We start from the raw sequence: 23596 nt of genomic DNA, 5'->3' as shown, positions 1-23596 counted from the left end.
TTTTGCTACTCCCTACCCTCTCCCTTTCTTTGTGTTTCCGGGGGGGGCTGGATTAAACTCCGCGTTTTTACAGGATGACCAAAAATATCGGGGATGATGGGGGTGGTGATGACAATACATTCAACTTCAGCTGGAAGGTATTCACAAGCTGGGACTACCTGATTGGCAATCCGGAAACAGCAGACAACAAATTCAATTCTATCACCATGAACTTTAAGGTAAACACATCAACCTCAAGATCTGTGCCTTTGGATTTCTAAGACTAAAATCAGAGCCATTCCATACGGTTTAGCTAGCGAAGTATCCTGACAGAAGAAAGATTAACTCATCATTTCTGCCTACCAGGATCTGGGCAGGGTTCTGATTGTGATTGGAAAATATCTGATGACCCACGACAGCACAATTTCTTCTCTAAATTTGGTGATAAAAATACCGCCATTGGTTTGAAACAGAAGACCATTAGTAATCAGAATTGGATAGTCTAAATAATAGAACAATGCTGACTAATTATTTACAGGAATAAGCTAGCTCAATATTCAAAATGACTCTTAGGTATTATTTTGTAGCTTCAAAAAAAAAAAAAAGACTTTATCAGAAGAGAATTTAGAAAGAAGATTGTCCTAGTATTAGATCCATCAGAGTTTGTAAGAATTGTCCCTTCCTTCACTTGTTCTCAGTTGCTGCTGATATCCACCTGGTTTGCGGAATCCCAGATAGAGTATGCATTTTCATTCCTCATTGGATGTTTGCAAGAATATTTTCTGAGTGTGTGCTGGTTTTTGTAGCTCAGATACACTTTTTTTTTTTTTTTTCTGTTTTGCTTGAGTACAGGAAGCAATCATAGAGGAAAGAGCAGCCCAAGTAGAAGAAAACGTCCACTTGATCCGATTCCTGAGGTTTCTTGCTAACTTCTTCGTGTTTCTAACACTTGGCGGGAGTGGATACCTCATCTTCTGGGCTGTGAAGCGATCCCAGGAATTTGCACAGCAAGATCCTGACACCCTTGGGTGGTGGGAAAAGAATGAAGTTCGTCTCTGCATGCTTTCTGTGTGCTTAGAACCTGACATTTGAAATTGTGTGGGTTATGCTTCTATGATGCAATGTTAAATAAGGCCACGTTTTACCTATCTTCCCCCACGCTGCCCTGTCACACATTTTCCACTCTCTTCCAGTCTTATTTCCAGATCTTTCTACGGCCTGTCTGTTTTTCATTTTGTGCCTTTATGGTAAAGCTGGAGTTGAAAGATATTGGAACACATATATTCCAACCAGTATATTTAACAGATGTGGTTAATGAGTGTCAGGAGAGGGGGCGGTGTGTTCAGGTCACAGAATCGTGGAGAAGAGTGAGTTAAAACCTGGGAATCTTGATTTCAAGGCCCACACTCCTTCCATGACTCTATGTTTCTTTCTCTATAGATTCTGGGTCTGTCACTGAAAGATCCAGTTGTTGCCCGTATTCTTTAAAGCAGCAATGTTAGAGTCCTTGGTTCCTATGTTTATCTCACCAGAAACGTTCAGATTACCTCCTCCACTGTTGGCAAGTCTGGGATTCTCTCTGTCTCTCCCTAGCAGCCTCACTGCACACTTCCCATCTTCTCCTCCCCTTGCCTTATTTCCTCCCCCTCCAAGAGAGAGTCAAATGAGGAAGGCCAGCTCTTTGCCTGGAATTAAATCGGATTGTGATATGTCTTCCGGATATGTGCCCACTGAGCAGGTCAGAGGAAGGAGGTCAGATATTGAGAATAAGGAAATTCAGATATTTAGAGTAAGGAAATCATTATGTGTCGTTACTAGGGCCTGTTCCCTTTCATAAAATGTTCTGGCGTACAATGTGGCATCATTTTAAACTTGGCCATTTTCAAGGTATGTAGAGATTGAGGCTGTGGGAAGTGTAGACTGACCACAATGAAACTTGTGCAGAGCCTCGTAGACCAAAGAGATTCAGAAAGTTCATATAAGTGTAGAATTTTCTAGAAATATCTTGGACAAAATATAACCTGTTTACAACAAAAAGCTCCAAACGAAAGCATTCCAGGTATTTCAGAAGTGGTAATACTGGAAATGGGAGACCATACATTTAAGAGGCTATACAGGACAGACATTTCATAGAAACCTATAAAAAGTCAGTAGGTAGAGGGATTTTATTTATTTAAAGCAGAGGAGAACCTCAAAGCATTTATCAAATCTTTTGCCAAAGTTTCTCCTTATAGTTTTGATAATTGCTATAGTAGTCAAAATTACCATGCCACTTTTGTCCATGGTTCATATTGATCATATTTTTGTATAAATGAACCAGAGTAAAGGGTGGGGAGTTGATTTTCATTAGGTAGAAGAGTCACTCTATGTAAGGTCTGCTTAACACCATTTTAGGGGACCCTGAGTCCTAAGGGCCAGCAAAGGTAGTAATAGGGATTCATGAATAACTTCATACATTTGATGAAACAGAATTTAAATTTACCTTATAAAAGATCGCACAGGATCTACCAAGTTTTTACCTTAGGCTGAAATTATATCGTGCTGATTTTATGTTATGCCATGCTGATTTTTATCTCCTCTTGGTTATGCTCATATAATGTTCTTAATAAAAATGGGAAAAACCATACTGACAATTATTTTCTCAATACAGTCTGGTAGTTATAATCATTCAAAACATGGAATCAAGAAATAGCAATAGGAAATGTTTAGTGGTGACAATTTGAGCCAGGTATTTAGGAAAGGCCCTTGCCAGGGCTATACCCAAAATCTTTTTCCATTTAAGGAGGCTTTTTCCCCATCACAAAAGTAGTACATGCACTGGATTCTTTTCCCCGATTTAATTTAGCCTAATATTATAATTATAAAGGTGCCAGACAGGAAATATGGACCATACATTTGCTACTTTTCATATTCTCTCTTTCCCTCCCTCCCCACCACCCCCCCAGTGGCATTATAAACCAGTTCTTCTTTCCTGGAACTTTCCTACCTTGGCTTTGATAACATCATGCCTGTGTTCTGCCTTTTGTTTCTCTCAATGGCCTGTTTTCTTTGATAAACCCATTCCTTTTTTTTTTTTTTTTTTTGCCCCTAATAGGGTGTATCCCCCAGAATTCAGTATTTAGTCCTGAACCTATCTCAAGGACTCATTTATTCCAACTGATTGAACTAGCCGGTATGCTGGTAATTGTCAAATTAGTATTTCCAGTTTGGACCTCATTCCTCAAGCAGATCATTTTCCCTTTCCTTTGGAAATCTTGTTGCAAAGTGTATCACCATATCAGAATCAGTTCCCATGTAGAACAATATGTGTTCTTTGGATAGAGAGTGATGTAAATTACTTCCCTCATTATACTAGGAAACAGACTATTTTTACTGGCACCTACATAAGCTCATACCCAAGCACACCTGTAGGTAGGGAGTTGAATATTTTCTTTGTTGTCTTATTAAGATCAAATTTTAAAAGTGCATAAGATTATCTTCTTTAGTCTTATAAAAGATGAAGGAAATCTAGCTGAAATCTTGCAAAATCCTGGAAGAAAGCAATTATTTTTTAAATACTATTAACTTAGTTAATTCCTTGTGTCTCCCCTATAGATGAACATGGTCATGTCCCTTCTGGGGATGTTCTGTCCAACACTGTTTGACTTATTTGCTGAATTGGAAGACTACCATCCCCTCATTGCTCTGAAATGGCTACTGGGACGCATTTTTGCTCTACTTTTAGGCAACTTGTATGTATTTATTCTTGCCTTGATGGATGAGATTAACAACAAGGTAAGTCTTGTATCTGGATTGTTCTTGGCATCAGTGTGTTGTTACATTCCCAGTCTCCAGATTGCTGGAAATGCCTCTGAAATCTGTGCTGTCTCCATCTTTGCTTCCATCACTTTGCATCCTAGATTGAAGAGGAGAAGCTGGTAAAGGCCAATATTACCCTCTGGGAAGCCAACATGATCAAGGCCTACAATGCATCACTCACGGGAAATAGCACTGGGCCACCTTTTTTTGTGCATCCTGCAGATGTACCTCGAGGACCCTGCTGGGAAACAATGGTGGGGCAGGTAATGTCACCAACAGAAGTGTGTGACAATAAATGGATTAAAAAAGAGCAGAATCAATTATGTCTTTCATAAGTGTGGCCTATTTTTTTTTATTGCTTCATAAAAAATACCAAAGATTTATTGAAGGCTTACTATGGTGCTGGCTATGAATTTCATATATAGTCTCTCATGCAGTCCTCACTCCATCTATTGACGTAAGTACTACTTTTACACGTTTTTTTACAGTTGCGTATAAAGAAAGGATATTTTTAAATGATGTGAGGAGAGGTTCATCTTCTCTTTGTGTTTTAATAAAGCACCTAGATTTAGATACAGGCTCCAGTGAATACTTAAATGGAACTCTACCTATTACTACCAGTTTTCCATTAAAAAATAGATTCTTTGGGGAGCACACACTAATACTAATTTCAGCAATGTCCATTTTTGTCAAATAATTGTCCCTTAGGTGTTAAAGGAAATACTATTTTAGGTTAGTTGTTTTCATGATGATTATGTAAATGGACCCAGTCCAAGGCTACTAGCATTTTACCAGAGAAAAGAGAGAATGTTTTATATGGCTTTCTGTCCAATAAAGGAAACCAAATAAGGAAAAACAACAATAAACTATTTCACATCTCTTATTTCTTTTTTTGTTTGTTTGTTTTGTTTTGTTTTTATTTATTTATTTGACAGAGAGAGAGATAGTGAGAGCAGGAACACAAGCAGGGGGAGTGTGAGAGGGAGAACCAGGCCTCCTGCCGAGCAGGGAGCCTGATGCGGGGCTCGATCCCAGGACCCTGGGATCATGACCTGAGCCGAAGGCAGATGCTTAACGACTGAGCCACCCAGGCGCCCCTCACATCTCTTATTTCTATACAGATCCAATTTTTATTTTGAAAAGCCTTTAATTTGATCTCATTAAAATTGACATTGCTACTGTGCATTTCATAAATCGATTTTGGACTTGGGTTCATCGATGAGGACCAGATACTTTTAAATATGTCATCATGCATCTGCCTGCCTATTGGACAACATTCAGTCTCAGCAGTAATGTGGTCTTATGGAATTATTTGAATAATTTTTTGCTGTGTACTTATTTTTTATAATCTAAGAGGAAAAATTGAAAGTTAGTGTTAGTCTTATAAAACTGATGCAATGTAAAAATGTGGGTATCAATAGATGCCCTCATGCTCAATTAGATGCTCATCAGACTTAAGCCAATCAACTGTGATTTTAATTGTGGGAAAAAAATAACAACGTATGTGATGCTAGACACATGTCCAAAAAGTATGGTATGATTAAGGATTTTGTTTTACTTTATTTTTATGCTTTCAGGGGCCAGATAAGCATCTCCCTTTCCAGTTACGTATTATTAAATACTCAATTTTCAGACAAGCACATTCCATATATGTTTATAGAACATATTATATATGAAATAATAAATGAAATGAAAATAAATGAAGTCTGCCTTTACTTAGGAGAGAGGTATGGTAGATGGAGTAATGGCCCTTCAAAGATGTCCGTGCCTAATCTCTGGAATCCCTCTGACTTTGTTACCTTACATGGTAACATGGACTTTGCTGATGGGACTAAGTGAAGGAAAATTATCCTGGATTATGTGGATGGACCTAATGAAATCACAAGTAGGGACAAAAGAGTCAAAGTCAGAAAAACCAGACGTGACAGTGGAACTGGCTTGGAGAGATGTGCTTTATAGATGGACAAAGAGGGACTATGAGCCCAGGAGCGCCGGCAGCCTCTAGACGCTGAACAAGGTGGGGACCCAGATTCCTCCCTGATACCTACACCTTGATTTTAGACTTCTGACCTCCAGAACTGTAAGAAAATAAAGTCATGTTGTTATAAGCCCCAAAGTTTGTGGTAATTTGTGACAGCAGGTACAGGAAGTGAATGCACAGGAGTCCACTGGTTTCTGGGTTTCAAGGGTCCTTCCTTGAAGTGAAGTCTGGTCACCGTGCTTCACACAAGTCTTACCACATGTAGGCTGCTCCTTGAGTCTTCAGCTAAAGTGGAAAGAAATGAAAAATTGGGGAGAAAAGGATTTTTTTTCACAAGCTCGGGAAGTTTGAGGTGTTCTCTTCTGTATGTCCTAGAATGCAGACTGGCAGGTGGGGTATGACACCTACCCTTTAACAGTCTTGACGGAATGGACTGTCAAGGATGAGATTGAGGCTGCTCACTTCTGGGAAAGAGAAAGTGATTAATTAGATGGGAACGCCAGTGCAATTGAGTAGGATACTTGTGTCTCCGAATATGCAGAAACTTCTGTGTTGGTCCCACACATACTGGCTTAAAATAAAGGAAAAATCACTTATTTAATTCTTCTTGAGACCTTGCTGCTTGTCTTGTCCTTAAAAAAAAAAATATCCCATCTTTGGTGCTTTTCCTTGCTTCATCATCTCTCCTTACTGCCCCCTTCTCTTTCACTTTCCTTTCCCTAAGAGGGCATTCAGCGCTTGTGGGAAAGTCTGCAGGAGCTGACCCAGAGGTTGTGGTTCTAACAGAATGTAGATGAGGGAGGTAGAGTCCACGGGCACAAAGAGAACACAGGGGACATAAAAACCCTGAGTACTGGAAAGTCTTGTCTTTAAGAGATCAATATCTATATCCATGCACCTAGAAACACTTTGTTTACCCATCTAAAAAAGAAATGACTCCAGGGGCGCCTGGGTGGCTCAGTCAGTTAAGGGTCTGACTCTTGATTTCAGCTCAGGTCGTGATCTCTTGGTGGTGAGATCCAGCCCTGAGTCAGGCTCTGCACTCAGGACCGAGTCTGCTTGAGATCCTCTCTCTCTCTCACCCTTGGCCCTTCCCCTGCTCATGCACGCGTGCTCTCTCTCTCTCTAAAATAAAATGGAGTCTTTTTAAAAAAAAAGTGACTCCGGGAGAAACAGTAAAGGCATCTGATTTGCATGTCATCTTGGGGACACACCCCAAACACTCATTCATTGTTCCATAAGAACATTCCTGAAGTTTCCTCTTGTCCTCCCTCTGCTTTGTTTCCTCAAGGATGATATAAGACTCAAACCTCTCTTTGATCTGAATAAAGGATAATTTGGTGGCTCCTTTATCCCTCCAGGGAATCTCAAGATGTAGCTCTTAGGCAGGAAAGCCACCCTTGGGAGATTGCTATTTAAAGCTATATACTGAGGTCTGCATTTTGGGGAAGGGAAAAGCAGCCAACTGAACAGAACAACAGTGGCTAACATTTATTGAATGCCTATAATGTGCCCAGCGCTTTTTCCTTGAATTTTTAAATTACCCTTTGAGATAAGTTATATAACTATCTCTATTTTATAGATGAGGAGGCTGTGACCTGAAAAGCTACAAAAATTTTCTCAAGCTCTTAAAGGAAGTCAATGACAGGAGCCCAAATGTAACCCATGCATCCTTGTCCATAGCGCTGAATTGTCCCTAGAAATATAATCAGCATCAACACCTACTCTCTAAACTCCTGCCGTGGGACATCTAGAGTCTGTGGTCCTTTGTGATGCCCCTTGACTGTCGTGTTCCTGTTACCTGCTAATGACTTTTATGTTTACTGATCAAAGCTGCCCAGGCAGGCATTTAATAACTAACTGTAATGAGTGGAAAGTTGTGAGGTGTGGGGCATGGTGCTCAACAGGGGGCCTGTGTGGAGACTGTGCTCCCATCCTGACTAGCATGCTAGGAACTGGGATTGGTGCCCCTGAGGTGGCTGGGCCACTGTTGGGGGATTCTCTTTCTTATGAAGCATTGTGTTCTTCCTATGGTTTGTGAATAAATCTTCTTATGTTTCCGTATAATGCTTCAATCTTCTTCTGGTATTTTATATGACAGACCACTGCTTAGGAAAAAATAGGATTTCAACCACTGGGATGAGAATGTTTAGGAAGTTGAGGGGGACTTTAAAACCTTACCTTCTGACAAGGTAGTGGATGCCAAAAAATATTTCTCATCGCCTCCTTCTAATTGATACTAGTTATTAGAATCTGAACTCAAGTTGCCTGGGCAATGAAAAAGAGAATAAGAACAGGAAGAGAAAAGTTATGGCCAGAAATAACTGCAGGAATTTACTATCATTCAACCATTCATTCCATATTTATTGAGTGCAAGCTGAGTGGCAGGCATCATGTTGGATACTAGAAGTCCAATGGGCACAAAGGTGGGCTAGTTCCTTGCTCTTGTGAAAACTACAATTTCTTGGGTGGGGTGGGGGAGCAAAGCCATTAATTAAGTCATTATGCAAAATTTGCAAATTTACAATGATAGCCAAGCACTACAAGAATGAAATACATGGAATCTGAGAATTTTTTATGGGGAAGCTTGCCCTTGTCAGTGAGATGAGTGAAACTTTCCTAAACCAGTGATGCCGTAGTGGTGTGTATTCGTTGGTATAAACTGAGTCAAGAGGTGAAGTAACAATGATTGAGTGGAGTGAAGACCCAGGCAAAGGCCCTGTGGCCTGAGGAAGTATGGAGATTGAGGGTCTGAATGAAAGCCGGTGGGGCTGGAGTGAAGAAGAGGGATGAGCAATACCAGAAGAATATGGGGAGCTAGACAGGAGCCGGATTATATAGAAACTTTCAGATTATGCAGGAACCTCTCACTCTCTTGGCCCACCTTTTACTCCAGCTGTTCTGCATGCAGCTGTTAACCTGATAGCATCTCAACAGCTGTATGCATATTCTCTTTACCTTCAAAGTTTCTCTGCTGTCATCAAGTGGGGTGTTAATACCGCATGGGGACATCCTTGGCTAATGGGAGTGGTTGTTGGTGGATCAGTATGTCCCTCTTCTGTCACTGGCATGGATAATTCTGAGGCTTATTCTATACAGCTTCTAGGCTTCCAGGTGGGGTCCCCAGAAGGATAAGACTCACTTGCCTCAGTAGTGACAGATTTTAGCATGCTCTTGGGCAAAAGCTTTCCTTCCTTCTGTTTCATTCTTCCCAACCTCCACTCCTGTTCTTTGACACCATTTCCCAAAATACACTGCCAGCCTACAAGCCCTTGTCACAGGCACGACAGTTGGTGAAAACTAATGCTGAGTTTTTAAATTTGTATTTTTAAGGTTTTACTCTAATAATTTTTGCTTGGCTCATGTGTATATTTTAGTTAACTACTATTTATAGCAGATTATATTTGTAATAGTCGTGGTTATTTTTTAAGAATAAAGTATGTTGATGTTAAAAAAAATCTGAGATAAATTATATTTCATATGGTACTTGGACGTATCAAGAATCATGGAGGTGGTAGACGATGATCTGGCGTTCAGGAAGCATTGCTCTGAAGTACGAGGCTGGAAACTAATCTAAAGACAGCTAGTCAAATGGCCCTTTGCCCCATGAGAAAATTCTTTCTCACTAGTTATTTAGAGGGGAGATTATATATGTAGCTGGAAATAGAAACCAAAAGACTTCAGAAATTATAGAAGAACACTAGTATTTCTGGCAAAATATGTATTATGAGATATCCAGTGTCTTCAGTCTTAGGACATAAATTATTGAGAAGGAAAAGAAAAGGAGGAGCAGAGGAGAACTATCACAACAAACATTTATAATTATGTGTCTATTCTAATATTTATCAATTATTGTCAAAGGGGTTCCACAAGGAAATAGTGAACTTTCCCTCTAATCCACAGCACACACCCTTTTGCACATAAATTTAAGTCCACACCACTGAGGTAACCAGTTTCTGGTTTTCCAGAACTTTCTACGTCTATACATATACATATAGGCATATATACATAGGAATTTTTGTTAACAAATGAGTTCATACAACATATCCTATTTTGTAAATTTTTGTTAACAAATGAGTTCATACCACATATCCTATTTTGTAAACTTTTTAAAGTTTACTGAGGTATGATTCATCCACCACACATTCCACCCATTTACAATATGCAATTCAATGGTTTCTAGTGTATGTTCACATAGTTGTGCATCTATAACCACAATTGCACTCTTTTTCTTTCAAGAGCTCATGATATTCCATTGTGAGGACACACTGTTCTATTTCATTAATCTCCTGAGCATATTGAATTGTTTCCAATCTTTACCTGGAAGAAGTCCTACTTTAACAATCACATGTATAGATCTGTGCACTTGTGTTCATACTTTTGTGGGACACCTTTCCACAAGTGGATTTCCTTGATCATATTCTACTCACTTTAAAATGTGATGGATTTCCACAAATTTCCCACCAAGTGTTGTTGGGGGTCGACATTCCCCCATCAGTTTATGGTAGTGTTTACTTCACCACACTCACCAATAAGGAGAAGCCTGGATTTTTAAAGATTTATCTTTCTGTGAGGCAACAACTCTTTGTTTTAATTTGCACTTTTGTGTGTGGGGTTTCAATGTTTTTCAACATTTTAATTGACTGCATATTTCCTTCTGTGAATTTCTTATTTGTGCCATTTGCCAGCTTCTTTCCTTATTGGATTGCCCATCTATTGTGAGGCTGATTTATAAACATTTCTAATGTGTTAGAAAAACTAATCCTGTATCACGGATGCTGCCAGTACTTTTCGAAGTTCATCTTTTAACTTCATAAACATTGCTGTTTGCCAGATTAAAGTTTTAAACATATGTGTGGTCAATATATCCCTGGTTTTGTTTCTTGTGTTATGCCTATAAAAGTTTCTCGGTAAGAAGACTTTTGATACAGTGGTTTTGGAAGTGGAGATAATTACTTTTGACTAATAAAATAAGGGTGAAACATTTTTCACTTGCTAGATATGCCTCACTATTTTTTCACTATTAATGGCAGTTTCTAAGCTAATACCATGCAGAAGCATAACAAACTTGATGCCGACACTAGGGCCCTTTGAAGGGAGAGATGCTCGTTTTTAATCTGGATAATATCTCGACAGGAATTTGTGCGGCTGACCGTTTCTGATGTTCTGACCACTTATGTCACAATCCTCATTGGAGACTTTCTCCGGGCATGTTTTGTGAGGTTTTGCAATTATTGCTGGTGCTGGGATTTGGAATATGGATATGTAAGTATGATGCTCATCTTTCCTCCTGTCAGATTATTCCTTTGTGGTTTATCACTTGCACACACTATGCCAGAAGAAGAATTTAGGAGTAGGACCACCTGTTAGTGTTAATAAGTGAAGACCAGTGAGTACAGTTTTAATTCAGAAGGGTGTAAGACTTGAGTGTCATGGTTTATGATATTCTAGTAAAGTGAGCACAGGATGGTTAAAGCAGTGGACCTCAACCTGTCCATGAATATGGTGAACTCAGTCTGGGACCCATAGTCATGAAGCTTACTGACATTTCCAGAAGCTGGACAAGATGGGTAGTATCAACTGCACATTCTATTAATTCCTTTGAATTCTACTAAACAGACTCCTGGACAGTTACTGTGCAGTGCAATGGATGATAAGTGGATCCAGTAAATATGGTGCTCGTTTCATAAAGCTCCCAGGCTAATAAGAGCTCAGCAGAGACACAGCAGGGAGCTGTGGAAGTTTTGAGGCAAGCCCAGGGTGCTGATAGGTGTCTGGCAAGTCGTGGACCTGAACTCTGGCAAGTTGACATCCTTCCGGCACCACAGCAAGAACCCAGGTTTCTCTGAGCCCCACTGATGTTGACTCCATTCCCAGTTCACGCTCTGCATGCAACCCCCGGTTCCCCCCCCGCAACCCCCCAAAGTTTAAGGGAGGCAACAGAGCACACACCACTCTGTGGTCTTCCACATTGCCAGGTCCCTCTTTTGCAACTGTAACAGTCATCTTGGGAACTATGACTGTAGTTGGGTTGTAGTACTGGGTTGACTGTAATCATGTGCTTAAAATCCTCCAGTGGTTAATAAGTACTTAGAATGAATTCCAAATCTCTTTCTAAGGCCTTCGATATCTTGTAGGATCTGGGTTTTTTTTTCTCTTTCTTTCTTTCTGAGCTCATCTTCTACCACTTTTGTTCTTGCTTTGCAAAATCCATAAATGGTGGAATTCTTTCTTATGCTCAAACACAAGATGACCCTTGCATTGGCTCTAGCTGTTTTTCCCTGTAGGGGTACAGATTCCTAGAATTTGGCATGGCTGATGCCTTCTTTGTCATTAAGGACTCTGCTAATATGTCACCACCTTTGAGCTCTTCTCTGACCTTCCCATCTAATATAGCCTACCAGGATCTCTCCTTCAACACCCTGTTTGATTTTCTTCATATGATGTATAACTAGCTGACATTTCCTTTTAAAAACATGCTTATAATCTATCTCCCTCTGTTAGAATGAAAGACCTATGAAAATAAAAGCCTTGACCCCTATACTTGTCACATGGTGGGCATTATGTGTTGACTGCTTCTGTGTTAAACCTCTACATTCTAGCACCATCCAGGCAACGCCATCTATTGACGGAATTCTGCCTGCTTCCAGGGATGTGCCCACGGAGTCTGTCCTGGTTTAGTAATCTCAAGCCAATGACGTTTCTCTCCTCTCTCAGGAAATGGTATCCTTTATTGCCGACCTCTCCCCAGCCCCATGCCCTCTAGTCTCTGGACAAGTCCTATGCTCAGAACAGTTTTCAAGACCGCAGGCTGGATCCTCAGCCTGGCTATCTGACTTGGAGATCGTACCTTTGATTAGGTCATCTCTGTCATCCTCACTGAAAGTGCCCGTGGGACGAGCCAAAAGTGGTTAGATAATGCTCTTTGGTGAGCACCAGTGAGGTAATGCTATGGATCCAGGATGCTCTTGCACTGCTTTCCCACTCCCTGCTATGAGGTATTCAGCTGGCTGGGTTTCATTTCTATTTTCCTTGTCTGATTCAGCTCTTCTGAGGCAGACATAAAAATTGCCATTTCTTTCTGAGGCCCTTGCCTGGCTTATGCTTGCCTTTTATCCCTTACTGCTCTCTTCCTAAGTGCTAGAAAATTTTGCTTCAAATATGAAGTCAATAAAACATGACCTGGATGCATAATAGCTATAATTAAACGACTGTCATTTATTATTTATTGAGTGCTGACAGTGCTCTTGGGTTAGTACAAAGTACAGGGGGAAAAAAAGACAAGTTCCTGTTTTAGGTCACAGAGAATTTTCTTCCATGTTACTTTTGGAAGGCTCTGCATACATCCATATTTGAAAGTATCCCAGCATCAAAACAAATTTTAAACAGTAAAGGGTGGATGGTGGATCTTTGATGCAGATCCTATTATCATTGGCCCATCCAGTAAATAGCTGACACAGCTGAGTGTCTACTAAGTGCAAATCAGTAAGAGCAAAGCTCTGTGCTGGGTGATAAGGGGATACAGAGATGTAAAAATGTCCACCTAAGGAGAGATTGCAAACTTGGGCTTGCTGCCTAGATTCAGCTTGCTGATATATTTTTCTTTCTTTGCAGAGTGTTTTCTTTTGTTTGTTTGTTTTTATTTATTTTTTTTTAATGAGCTCATATTTTAAAACTAGAATTTTTACATTTTACAAAATAGGGATTTCTTGCTTTTCTTGGCATATTGGAAAGGCTGGCAACATTCAATCTGTATTCCCATTCGGGAGAAATTGGCTGGAGTGAGAAACCACTGCCCTGTACAGATGGAATATTCATCCACTAGTTCCTCACACTCCTTACTGCCCTTTAATCCTGCAAGCTCTCTCCTTATCAATACAGAGCACAAAATGTAAATGCCATAGGAGAAACCATGGCTACATGACTTTGGGGGTGGAGGGAGGGAAGAAAAAAGGGAGGGAGGGAGAGGGAAGAAGAAAGACACAAATAAAGAGAGAGAGATCAGAAATGCCAAAACCAAAAGACATGTTGGAGGAAGAAGCACTTGAGCCAGTCTTGGGAAAGGATCAAAATTTCAAAGATCCAGTGGAAGCAAGGATTCTTGGTGGAGGGACCAACATAAGACAGGGCCCAGCAGGTATGGGCAAAGTGTGGGCAGGCCTCCATGCAGAAATCTCAGCTGGGGCTGTCCCAGAGGAGAAAAGGCTGATGAGAATGTTTCTCTGATATTCTCCTGGACATCCTAATTGAAAATATGAATCCTGGGGGCGCCTGGGTGGCTCAGATGGTTAAGCGTCTGCCTTCAGCTCAGGTCATGATCCCAGGGTCCTGGGATCGAGCCCCACATAGGGCTCCTGGCTCAGCGAGGAGCCTGCTTCTTCCTCTCCCTCTGCCTCTCTCCCTGCTCATGCTTTCTCTCTCTCTCTCTCTCTCTCTCTCTCTCTCTCTCTGTATCTCTGTGTCTCAAATGAATAAATAAAAAAAAAAAAGAAAATATGAATCCTGGAAATACCTGTCATGAAGTAAAGGAGAACCTGAGATGGGCAGAGAAGATACTTTTGAGATGCCTTTCAGAAATCAAAAAGAAGGGGTGCCTGGGTGGCTCAGTCGTTAAGCGTCTGCCTTCAGCTCAGGTCATGATCCCAGGGTCCTGGGATCAAGCCCCGCATCGGGCTCCTGCTTGGCGGGAAAACTGCTTCTCCCTCTCCCACTCCCTCTGCTTATGTTCCTCTCTCGCTGTCTCTTTCTGTCAGATAAATAAATAAAATCTTAAAAAAAAAATAAATTAATGAAAAAAAAAAGAAATAAAAAAGAAGGGGTACCTGGATGGCTCAGTCGGTTAAGGGGCTGCCTTGGGCTCAGGTCATGATCCCAGCATCCTGGGATCGAGCCCCTCATCTGGCTCCATGCTCAGCAGGGAGTCTGCTTCTCCCTCTCCCTCTGCCTGACTGTCTGCCTACTTGTGATCTCTCTCTCTCTCTCTGTCAAATAAATAAATAAAATCTTAAAAAAAAAAAAGAAATCAAAAAGAAAAATGTGTCCATTTCCACCACCAAAAAAAATTTTTTTCTGAGTTCCCAAAATAATACTAGCTCATTATAAAAAATCCAGAAAATCCAGTGTAAGTTCAATATGAAAATAAAAATCGCAGGTAATCTCACCATAATGGCATTATTTATTTGGATTATTTGAATTGGATCGTATTAGTGTTTATTTATATGTAAATAAACAAGTACAATAGATTTTTATATAATATTATAGATTTTTATAAATATACCTTTTTAAAAAATTTTTTATTAAAAAGTATATATTTAATGACTGGTTACCTGCTTTTTTCACCTGTGACCATTTCCCTAGGTTAACTATTCTTTTTTTTTAATAATTTATTTTATTTTTTAAAGATTTTATTTGTTTATTTGAGAGAGAGAGAGAAAGAGCAAGAACAGGGGGAGGGACAGGGGGAGAGGGATAAGCAGACTCCCCACTGAGTAAGGAGCCCGACGCGGGGCTTGATCCCAGGACCCTGGGACCATGACCTGAGCCAAAAGCAGATGCTTAACCAACTGAGCCACCCAGGCGCCCGGTTAACTGTTCTTTTATGACAGTTTTAAATGACAGTGTGATATTCTATACATGAATGAACTATAATTTAATTTTTATTGGCTGTCAGTAAAACTTTACCTAATTTTTAATTATTATAATAAATACTGCGGTTACATTTATTTATATCCATGTAGTCAAATATCTTCACAGATAAGTTATAGTGGCATGCACAGATTATTTCCTTATGAGAAATTTCCCTAAGTTGAATTTCTCATTCCTAGAGAACATGCCTTTTTAAAAAAATCCATTCACTTTTCTTACAACAGCTTCTGTAAAAACTGAACTCTGCAGACTCTAGCATCAGATTTAGCAATCCACAGAATATTAATGTTGGGTGGAATTTTGACATAATCAATCATGCATCCTTTATTTCACATCTGAAAAATTGAGGGTTCGTGGATTGAAGTGAGTTACCTCAGTTTGTGTAGCCAGGGAATAAACAAGGGCAATGAAGTGTCCTTCTGGACACAGCCATTATGTTAAATATGCTGAATTATATACTGGTTGTATCAGAGTCCATTCCGTTAAAAGTGAGCCTGTAGATTTTTCAGCTATAAATTTATGGCTAAAGTGTTATCACAACAAACCTATAAAGATGGACTGAGGTGAGGAAATTACTGGCGAGGAGCAGGCTGTTAGACCATGTAATGTAAGTTAATCTTTCCTAAGGCTTCTCCAAGCATAGCAGACAGTTCTCAATGTTTCTGAAGTGTTCACTGACTCATCGGGAGTGGAATGGTTTCTCCCAGGAGCGATTTTAACCATCCAGATTTAACATAACTGCCCTAAAACCTCTTGTAAAATCGGGGTTTCCCGCTGTAGCTCAACACAGAATGCCTTTCCTTTCAGTTTAATTTGTGTTGACAATATCTTTGTCATTTATCAACAAAATAGGTAACCGATACCTAAGAAGAAATAGAATCGAATACATAGCATGGGATTAGAATATGTTCAACCAAATTAAAACCTCAGCATCCTGTTTAAAGTTACATTTTTAAGATGGTCTTTTTAAAATTTATATAAGTGGAAAATATAAGAGATTTCCCTGTGCTCTGATGAAGGGGCTCAAGATTATCCATAAATAAGAGGCATATGACTGACAGACCATAAAAGTAGATATTATATTATATTGTATTATATTATATTTTTATGTAGTGTTTATTATAGGTCAGAACTTCTACAAAATACATATATTTTTCCATGTATTCATAGCAGCAACACTATAAGGTAAATACTATTTTTTCCTACTTTACAGTAAACTGAGGCTTAGAGAATGTTTAATAATTTGCTCAAAGACATATAGGTGGTCAGTGATGGAGCTAGGACTCAAACTCATGTCTAATTGACTTCAAAGCCATCAACCAGACTTCTGTCATGTTGAATTTTCACTGTGATGCTTAACCCTAGAAATTTCAAGGACTCTGTCAAATCATGACTAATTCATGAGCCAATCTATGGTGTTTGTAACTCAAAGCACCCCAAGATTAGATAGGTCACTTGCAATAGAATGGAGTTACAGGAGGGGCTGTGATACAGAATTAGAAATAAACAGATGTTCTCCAGCTGGGAATGAGATATTACTTAGCAGTGCAGGAAGATGCCATGCTAAAGGGTCAGTAAGAAGTCTTGAGTAGTCCCTGAAGGATTGACAACTTGGGGAAAGGGACAGCACAGTCTGGACTTGAAGTTCCACTTGAATATTGGTTGGAGTCTGTCTGCAGGCAACAAGGGGTGAAGTGCAAAGACCTGAGTCGCTGAGTCATCCTAGTGGATGAAGCTAGGATTTGTCCTAGATCAGTGCTTCTCAAATTTGAGGATAGACCAGAATCCCCTGAAGGCATGTGAAAACAGTGTTTCTGATTCCATCGGAGCTGGGGCAGGTCCCGTTCTAAGTTCCCAGGTGATGATGTGGCTTCTGGTATGGGGACCATGCTTGAGAACCATTCACCCAGGGTGATTTCAGGTGTGGGGAGTGAGATTTGTATGTCAGACAGGATGTTGCAATGACAGAATTCTCTCTGAGATATTTCACGATATCCAAAGGTTAATGATCTTTCCCAAATAACAAAACTTGCAGAGAGCAGATGGGTTTTCCTGGGCATTTCAGTCCAACAACAACCTTCTGTCTTCCCTATGGGTAGATGACTGACTCTCACCCACCACAAACAAAGGCTTAGAAATAAAACGAGATAATTTTCAATCCCTTGCCTATTAGTAAGTTATTATAGACCTCAGCCTATATCCAAATGGGATCTTCTTTTGCTGGTGCCTAAAAAGCTTATTAGGGATGAGTGACTCTTAGTGTTATATGCATCCCATTTGAATCATTTCATTTCTCAGTTTTCAAGAAAACGTATTTTTTCCCAAGCCTCATTTACCTTTAAGCTTTTTTTATGTTTTAGAGGCAATTAAGCAAACGTATTGCAAAATGATTTATACTTGTATTATTAAAGTATTGCTTTTAAAACTTTAAAATACAATATAATCTCATATGTTTTTACTAAATCCATCTCCAAAAGAATGAGCATTGAATTTTATAGTGTGTGTGTGTGTGTGTGTGTGTTTGCTTTCCTACTTCTGTTTTATTTTTAGAGGGAGATTTTCTGAGTTCAACTCATACTGTATTCAATTGCATTTCTAAAATGTTTACAGAGAAGCAATTCTTTAATAACTGGGTCTAATTTTTCAACCAATTACAGATTTTAGATTAGAAAAGGATCTTAGAAATGATCTAGTTCAGAAGTTGGCAGACTTTCTCTGTAAAAGGCTAGATAGTAAGCAGTTTCACTTCTGTAGGTGTGATATTATGATATAATAAGAAATATATATTTTGGTCTCCATTTCCAGCTCCTGGCCAGAGTTCCTAAATCTTTTTATAACTGTCTAAGCAATACAGGTGCTAGGATCATCTTTTGTTCTAATATTTGCTCTTTGACCCTGGTTCCTGATACAGAAGGCCTACATTCCTTGGGTTTTCCTGGGTGATAGGAACATTGCTTATTCTAATGAGGCAATGCTTGGTGGCTTCTGAATAGCTTCAGGATGGTGGAATGGTCACCAGAAAGAGCAAGACATGATTAGAAACTTGAAACTTTCAGCCCCATTCCCCCATCTTCCAGGGAAGGGAGAGGGGCTGGAGACTGAGTTAGTTATTGATTATGCTTACTGATGAAGTCTCCATAAGACTCCCTGACCTATGGGGTTCACTGAACCAGGTCGCTGAACATGTTGAGGTGCTGGAGGGTGGTGTGCTGGGAAAGGACATGGAAAAGGACCCTTTTCCTCATACCTTGCCCTATGCATCTCTTCCATCTGTCTATTCGTATCTTGCATTTTTTAAATAAACCAGTAGCCTAGTAAATCAAGTGTTTTCTAGAGTTCTGTGAGCTATTCTAGAAAATTATCAAACCTGAAGAGGGAGTCGTAGGATTCTCTGATGTATAGCCAGCCACTCAGCATAGGTGGCACCCCAAACTTGTGATTGTTGTCTGAAGTGGGGCAGTCTTGTGCGACTGAGTTCTTAACCTGCGGGGTCGCTCTAACTCTGGACAGTCAGTATCAGAGTGAAATGGTAGGGCATCCAGCTTAGGTCCACAGAGGACTGGGGCATTGTTTGATATGGGGGTAAAACCCACACATCTGTGTCAGAAGTACTGTGAGCAGAGTGTAGAGAACAAGGGGTTTGCGTTCAGCAGGCCATATGGTCTCTGTGCCAACCATTAAACTTTCCTGTTTTAGTGCCGAACAGCCACAGAGGATACATACACAAATGAATGCAGCTGTATTCTAATAAATCTTTATTTATACAAACAGGTGGCAGTCCAGATTTGGCTCATGGGCCATAGCGTGACAACCACTGACCTAGTTCATTTCCTCAGTTTATCTGTGACAAGATAAGCAACTGGCCCAGCTCACCCAACCAGAACATGGCAAGGCAAAGTCCAATACTCAGGTGTGAATCCCTGACAAGTGTCTGGACCAAAAACCCATTTGGTACACTAGGGATGCCCTATACCCATTTTCTGCATTGGGTCCATTTGTGCATCAAAAATTATATTCCTGGGATGCCTGGGTGGCTCAGTCAGTTGAGCGTCTGCCTTCAGCTCAAGTCATGATCCCGGGGTCCTGGGATAGAGTCCTGCATCGGGCTCCCTGCTCAGTGGGGAGCCTGCTTCTCCCTCTCCCTCTCTCCCTCTGCCTTCCCCCACTTGTGCTCATGTGTGCTCTTTCTCAAATAAATAAATAAGATCTTTTTAAAAAATTATTTTCCTTCGGCTGCCCCTGCTGCAAACACACTATGAGAACAAGGGTTCCCAGTGTGTCTTTGGTGTTTTTCTAGTCACCTAGTTATAAAAATATCTCAAATGGCTTTTAAGAAGCTTGTATGTTTGTGAGAGGAAAGAAAATATACTTCTAAAAGGTTGAATTTTTTTTTAATTTTACATAGATTGGTGGGTTAAATCACGGCACCGTTCTAAAGAGCCCAAAGATGAAGGTTTGACTCTTGATCTGACACCGAGAAAAGCTGTTCCAAGACCACAGTTGGTACAGGCCACCCAGCTGAGCATTCGTCATATGTGTTCTGTGAGCTCACAAGGCTTCAGGGGAAGAGAAGAGGTGGTCTGGAGCAAAGCCCTCCTGTGGCGGGAGAAAGACTCCGAATTAACGTTTCTAGAGATTAGAAGCAGTTTATTTTTCTCCATGAGGCACACATTGCTTTCGTTGGTGATTTTAGAACAAAAACTGCCAACCATACCTCTTTGCATCCTGTGAATGTTAGGCTTCTAGATCATTGGAAAGCCAGCAAAACACAACGTGTATCATCTAGGTCATCTTTGTCCTGCTTAATATAACAGGGCTATGTATTCTTTCACTATGTATCATCTCATCATTTTATCTTGTTATCGAGCCGTTCTTGCTGCTCATGCCCTGAATCTGTTACAAGGCACATGACCCTTATCCTTCCCCAAAGTACTGCTACCTTTTGGGAAAATGATGACATTGAGGCCTGACTTCAAGAACTCTTGAGGCAAAGAGTCCAAAAGCTGTGAAGGTTTTATCGGGGTTCCAAACCAGAGAACTGTTCCATCTTCTTGCACATATTTTTTCTTGGGGGGGAGGGGTCTTGGGTTTGAGAACAGTGACACTCTCAGATCATCCTCCTTGTGTTTGTGTAGGTGTGTTGAGGAGGGAGTAATTACCAGGACCCATATGGCGTGAAGCAACACCTGCAGATGCCAGGATCTGGGACAGGATTAGGGACCTGCCCCTCTTTTGGTCTCTCTTTCGTGGTCTTGATGCTCTTCGTCCACATATTTTGCTTTTCTCCTTTTCTCTTGTGACCTACCAGTTAGTTTCCTGACTGATTGTTCTCTATCTCAATTTAAACAGGAGCCAGTTCCATTGTGGTTGCTAAGTAGCATTACTCCCACTGATAGAAACTTTCCTTCCAAGCTGCCTGATGTGTCACAAGGAAGCCTTTGGACAGGCCACCCTGGGACAGATGCCTACCGGTGCCCCTCTGCCCAAAAAAGACAGGCTCGTGTTGCTGTTCTAAGCAGGATGGTATTACCTAGGAGATAAACACTGGATATTGAGTTGAATAACTTCTCAAACTTGTCCTGTATTTCTCTATATTTATTTTATTGTAAAAGAAATTCACATTTTTTTGACAAATATTTTAAAATATGCAAATGTAAGGAAGAAAACAAAAGTCATATTCCATCGCCTACTTATAACACCTAGTAATTTTGTTGGTCATTTTCAAGTCTTTTCCTTATGCGTCATTTCATATTCCATTGATAAAAATAGTGATTGTCTAATTTTATATTTTTGTTGTTTAACATCAAGTCATAGTTTTCTCTGTATATGTAAATATTCTCCAAACAGTGATTGTAATTAGGTGCAATATATATTATGGTATAGATATACTATGTTTACTTAACCAATATTGGACATTTTGGTGGTTTCATCTCTGTTAAAATTTGTCAACATTTAAGATCAATTTGTTAAAACAAATTCCTAGAGGTAGACTTACAGGGTTAAAGAGAATGAGTTTTTTTTTTTTTTTTTAAGCTTTTAATCTATACGGTCAAACAGTTTTCTAAAACATTGCTCCAATTTTCTCTTTTCCCAGCCATGTAAAGAGAGCCTGCTGGTCCACATTTTCACAACATTGAATGACTGCTTTAGAAAATGAGCCTTGCTGTGTTAGAAAGCGTGCTTTATTGTTTTATTTATCGCTAATTATTTATTATATCGATTACCCTGCAATTGTTGCTGCAAGGAAGGAGTTGAGAGCCTAGCCATACCTATGCAGAAAGATGGAACACTTGGCTTTCAGTTTTCACCAGTTGATCTGCTAATCCAGTGAATATCTGTGTCTTCCATAGCCCTCATACACTGAATTTGACATCAGCGGCAATGTCCTCGCTCTGATCTTCAACCAAGGCATGATCTGGTAGGTCAGCTGTTGGACAGTGTATCACTTGTAGAAAAGCCTCAAAGATCGTTATTGCATAAAGCACTGTAGCCTGTGTGTCTGAGAAGTGCACAGCCTGGGGCTAACTCAACAATTGCCTTTGCAAAGTGGATTGCTAGGAAAAGCTAATATATATATATATATAAAAATATGTATGCTATATAATATATAGTATACTATATATATTATTGTATATATATTGTGTATATATGTATGTCTTGGAATATATAGAATATATATTTTACATATTATATACACTGTATAATACAGTATATATATGTATTACATATGTATTTTTTTCATATCTTAAATTTTGGTCCTCAAAGGCATCTGCCTGTTTTGCAGAGATTTCCTTTATCAAATACTGGGAGTCTATTTCTACTTTGTAGATTATTTGAAGGCTTTTTCTACTTTTATATCCTCTGATGCCAGGGTCTAACAGTGAAACATTAATGATCCCATAACCGCATGTTAAGTATGAAATAAATTAATGTAAGGCCCCTCTGAGAAACTGATTTTATTTTGTCATTATTGAGTATATTTAGAAGACAACTCGTTGCTACTTTTAAAAATAATATTTTACCAAATCCAGTAGTTCATAGAGATGAAACACATGTTTTAGGAAGGTCAAGCTAAAAATACGATCTTTATTTTGTAACTTGTTTCACAGGCCATTTGCACATCAGAATTATGTCTTTTGATGTACAAAGGACTGTCATATCTTTTATTAAATGAAAGCATTCTCACTGTCAACCTTGACAGGTTAAGACGAGCGGATACAGTAGAACTGTTTTGGAGTTTAAAAATTGAATCACAGCATGTGATTCATCTGGGAACCATGTGGTCTTGGAAATCCGTCAGTCTTAACTAAGAACACCCAACCCACAAGCAGTTACAATTGAGCCTCTTTATCCTACCGACACATGCTTAATGTTGCACTGGGCCACTGACTATACCATTGTCCTATGTACAAGGACCAGTAACTACAAGTTTTGCACAAGCTTCATATATTACTTAAATCCCTCAATCATAGCTGGATTGAATTATTAAACCATTGCAAGACTGGACCTCTCTGCAAATGTTAAAATTATCTTGCTTCAGTAATATAAAGACCATAGCCAAGGGCCCCATCGTCCTGCAATGGGGCCTGTCAAATTCCTGTGCCTCCCCAGGTCAATACATATGACGGAAAGGCTCTAAAAAGATGATCTTCTCCATTATCAGGTATGTTTAAAAATTTAATTCCTGCCCTCTCACTTCCTAAATTTTGCAAGCTATGGCTCATGTGTCCAGAGAGTCATTAAAGAGTGAAATGCATCTTTCATTCTCCAAGCAGGGAGGAAAGTCAGGGTGGCCTGACCTAGGACCATCAGCAGAGAGAGTAAAGGGAGCAGCTTCTATGAGTTCTGGATCTTTCCTTTTCTAGAGGGGATTCTGTGGTCACAGCAGAAAATGGCTAACATGGCATGTGGAACAATGAGAAACCATCACCTTGTATCAGCTTTAAAACTCCCTGGCCCTTACAGCGAGCCACACATCCCTCAGGCCTGGTGGCTGACGTTTGTGCAGACATCTGCTGTGGGTCTGTGTCTTGTTCTTTCCTAGCTAAGACAACAGACTGGCCTAGAAATTCATTTTCATGATCGGAAAAGCTGTTGTAATGGCTGTCCTGATGGGTTTCACTTAGAATTTTGCAGCTCTTTGGTCCACTATTGTTCATGTTGAGATTCTTAAATATTTCCATTTCTTCCCCT

At 39.8% G+C, this 23596-nt stretch overlaps 1 protein-coding gene across 1 annotated transcript in view; it reads left to right on the top strand.

The window, feature by feature from the left end:
- Positions 1-23596, top strand: part of TMC1 (transmembrane channel like 1) — a 104791-nt gene that overhangs the window by 64450 nt on the left and 16745 nt on the right. Inside the window, exons 11-16 of the mRNA XM_035028966.1 lie at positions 74-218; positions 832-1026; positions 3574-3753; positions 3879-4040; positions 10895-11023; positions 21754-21821. Of these exons, the coding sequence (XP_034884857.1) occupies positions 74-218; positions 832-1026; positions 3574-3753; positions 3879-4040; positions 10895-11023; positions 21754-21821 (879 nt within the window). The remainder of the gene's footprint in view (positions 1-73; positions 219-831; positions 1027-3573; positions 3754-3878; positions 4041-10894; positions 11024-21753; positions 21822-23596) is intronic.

This window comes from Mirounga leonina, unplaced genomic scaffold (assembly GCF_011800145.1).
Source record: "Mirounga leonina isolate KUSES-001 unplaced genomic scaffold, KU_Mleo_1.0 Mir_224, whole genome shotgun sequence".
Taxonomy (NCBI): domain Eukaryota; kingdom Metazoa; phylum Chordata; class Mammalia; order Carnivora; family Phocidae; genus Mirounga; species Mirounga leonina.
The sequence above is the reverse complement of the archived record's forward strand: the minus strand, read 5'-3'. Positions and strand labels throughout refer to the sequence as shown.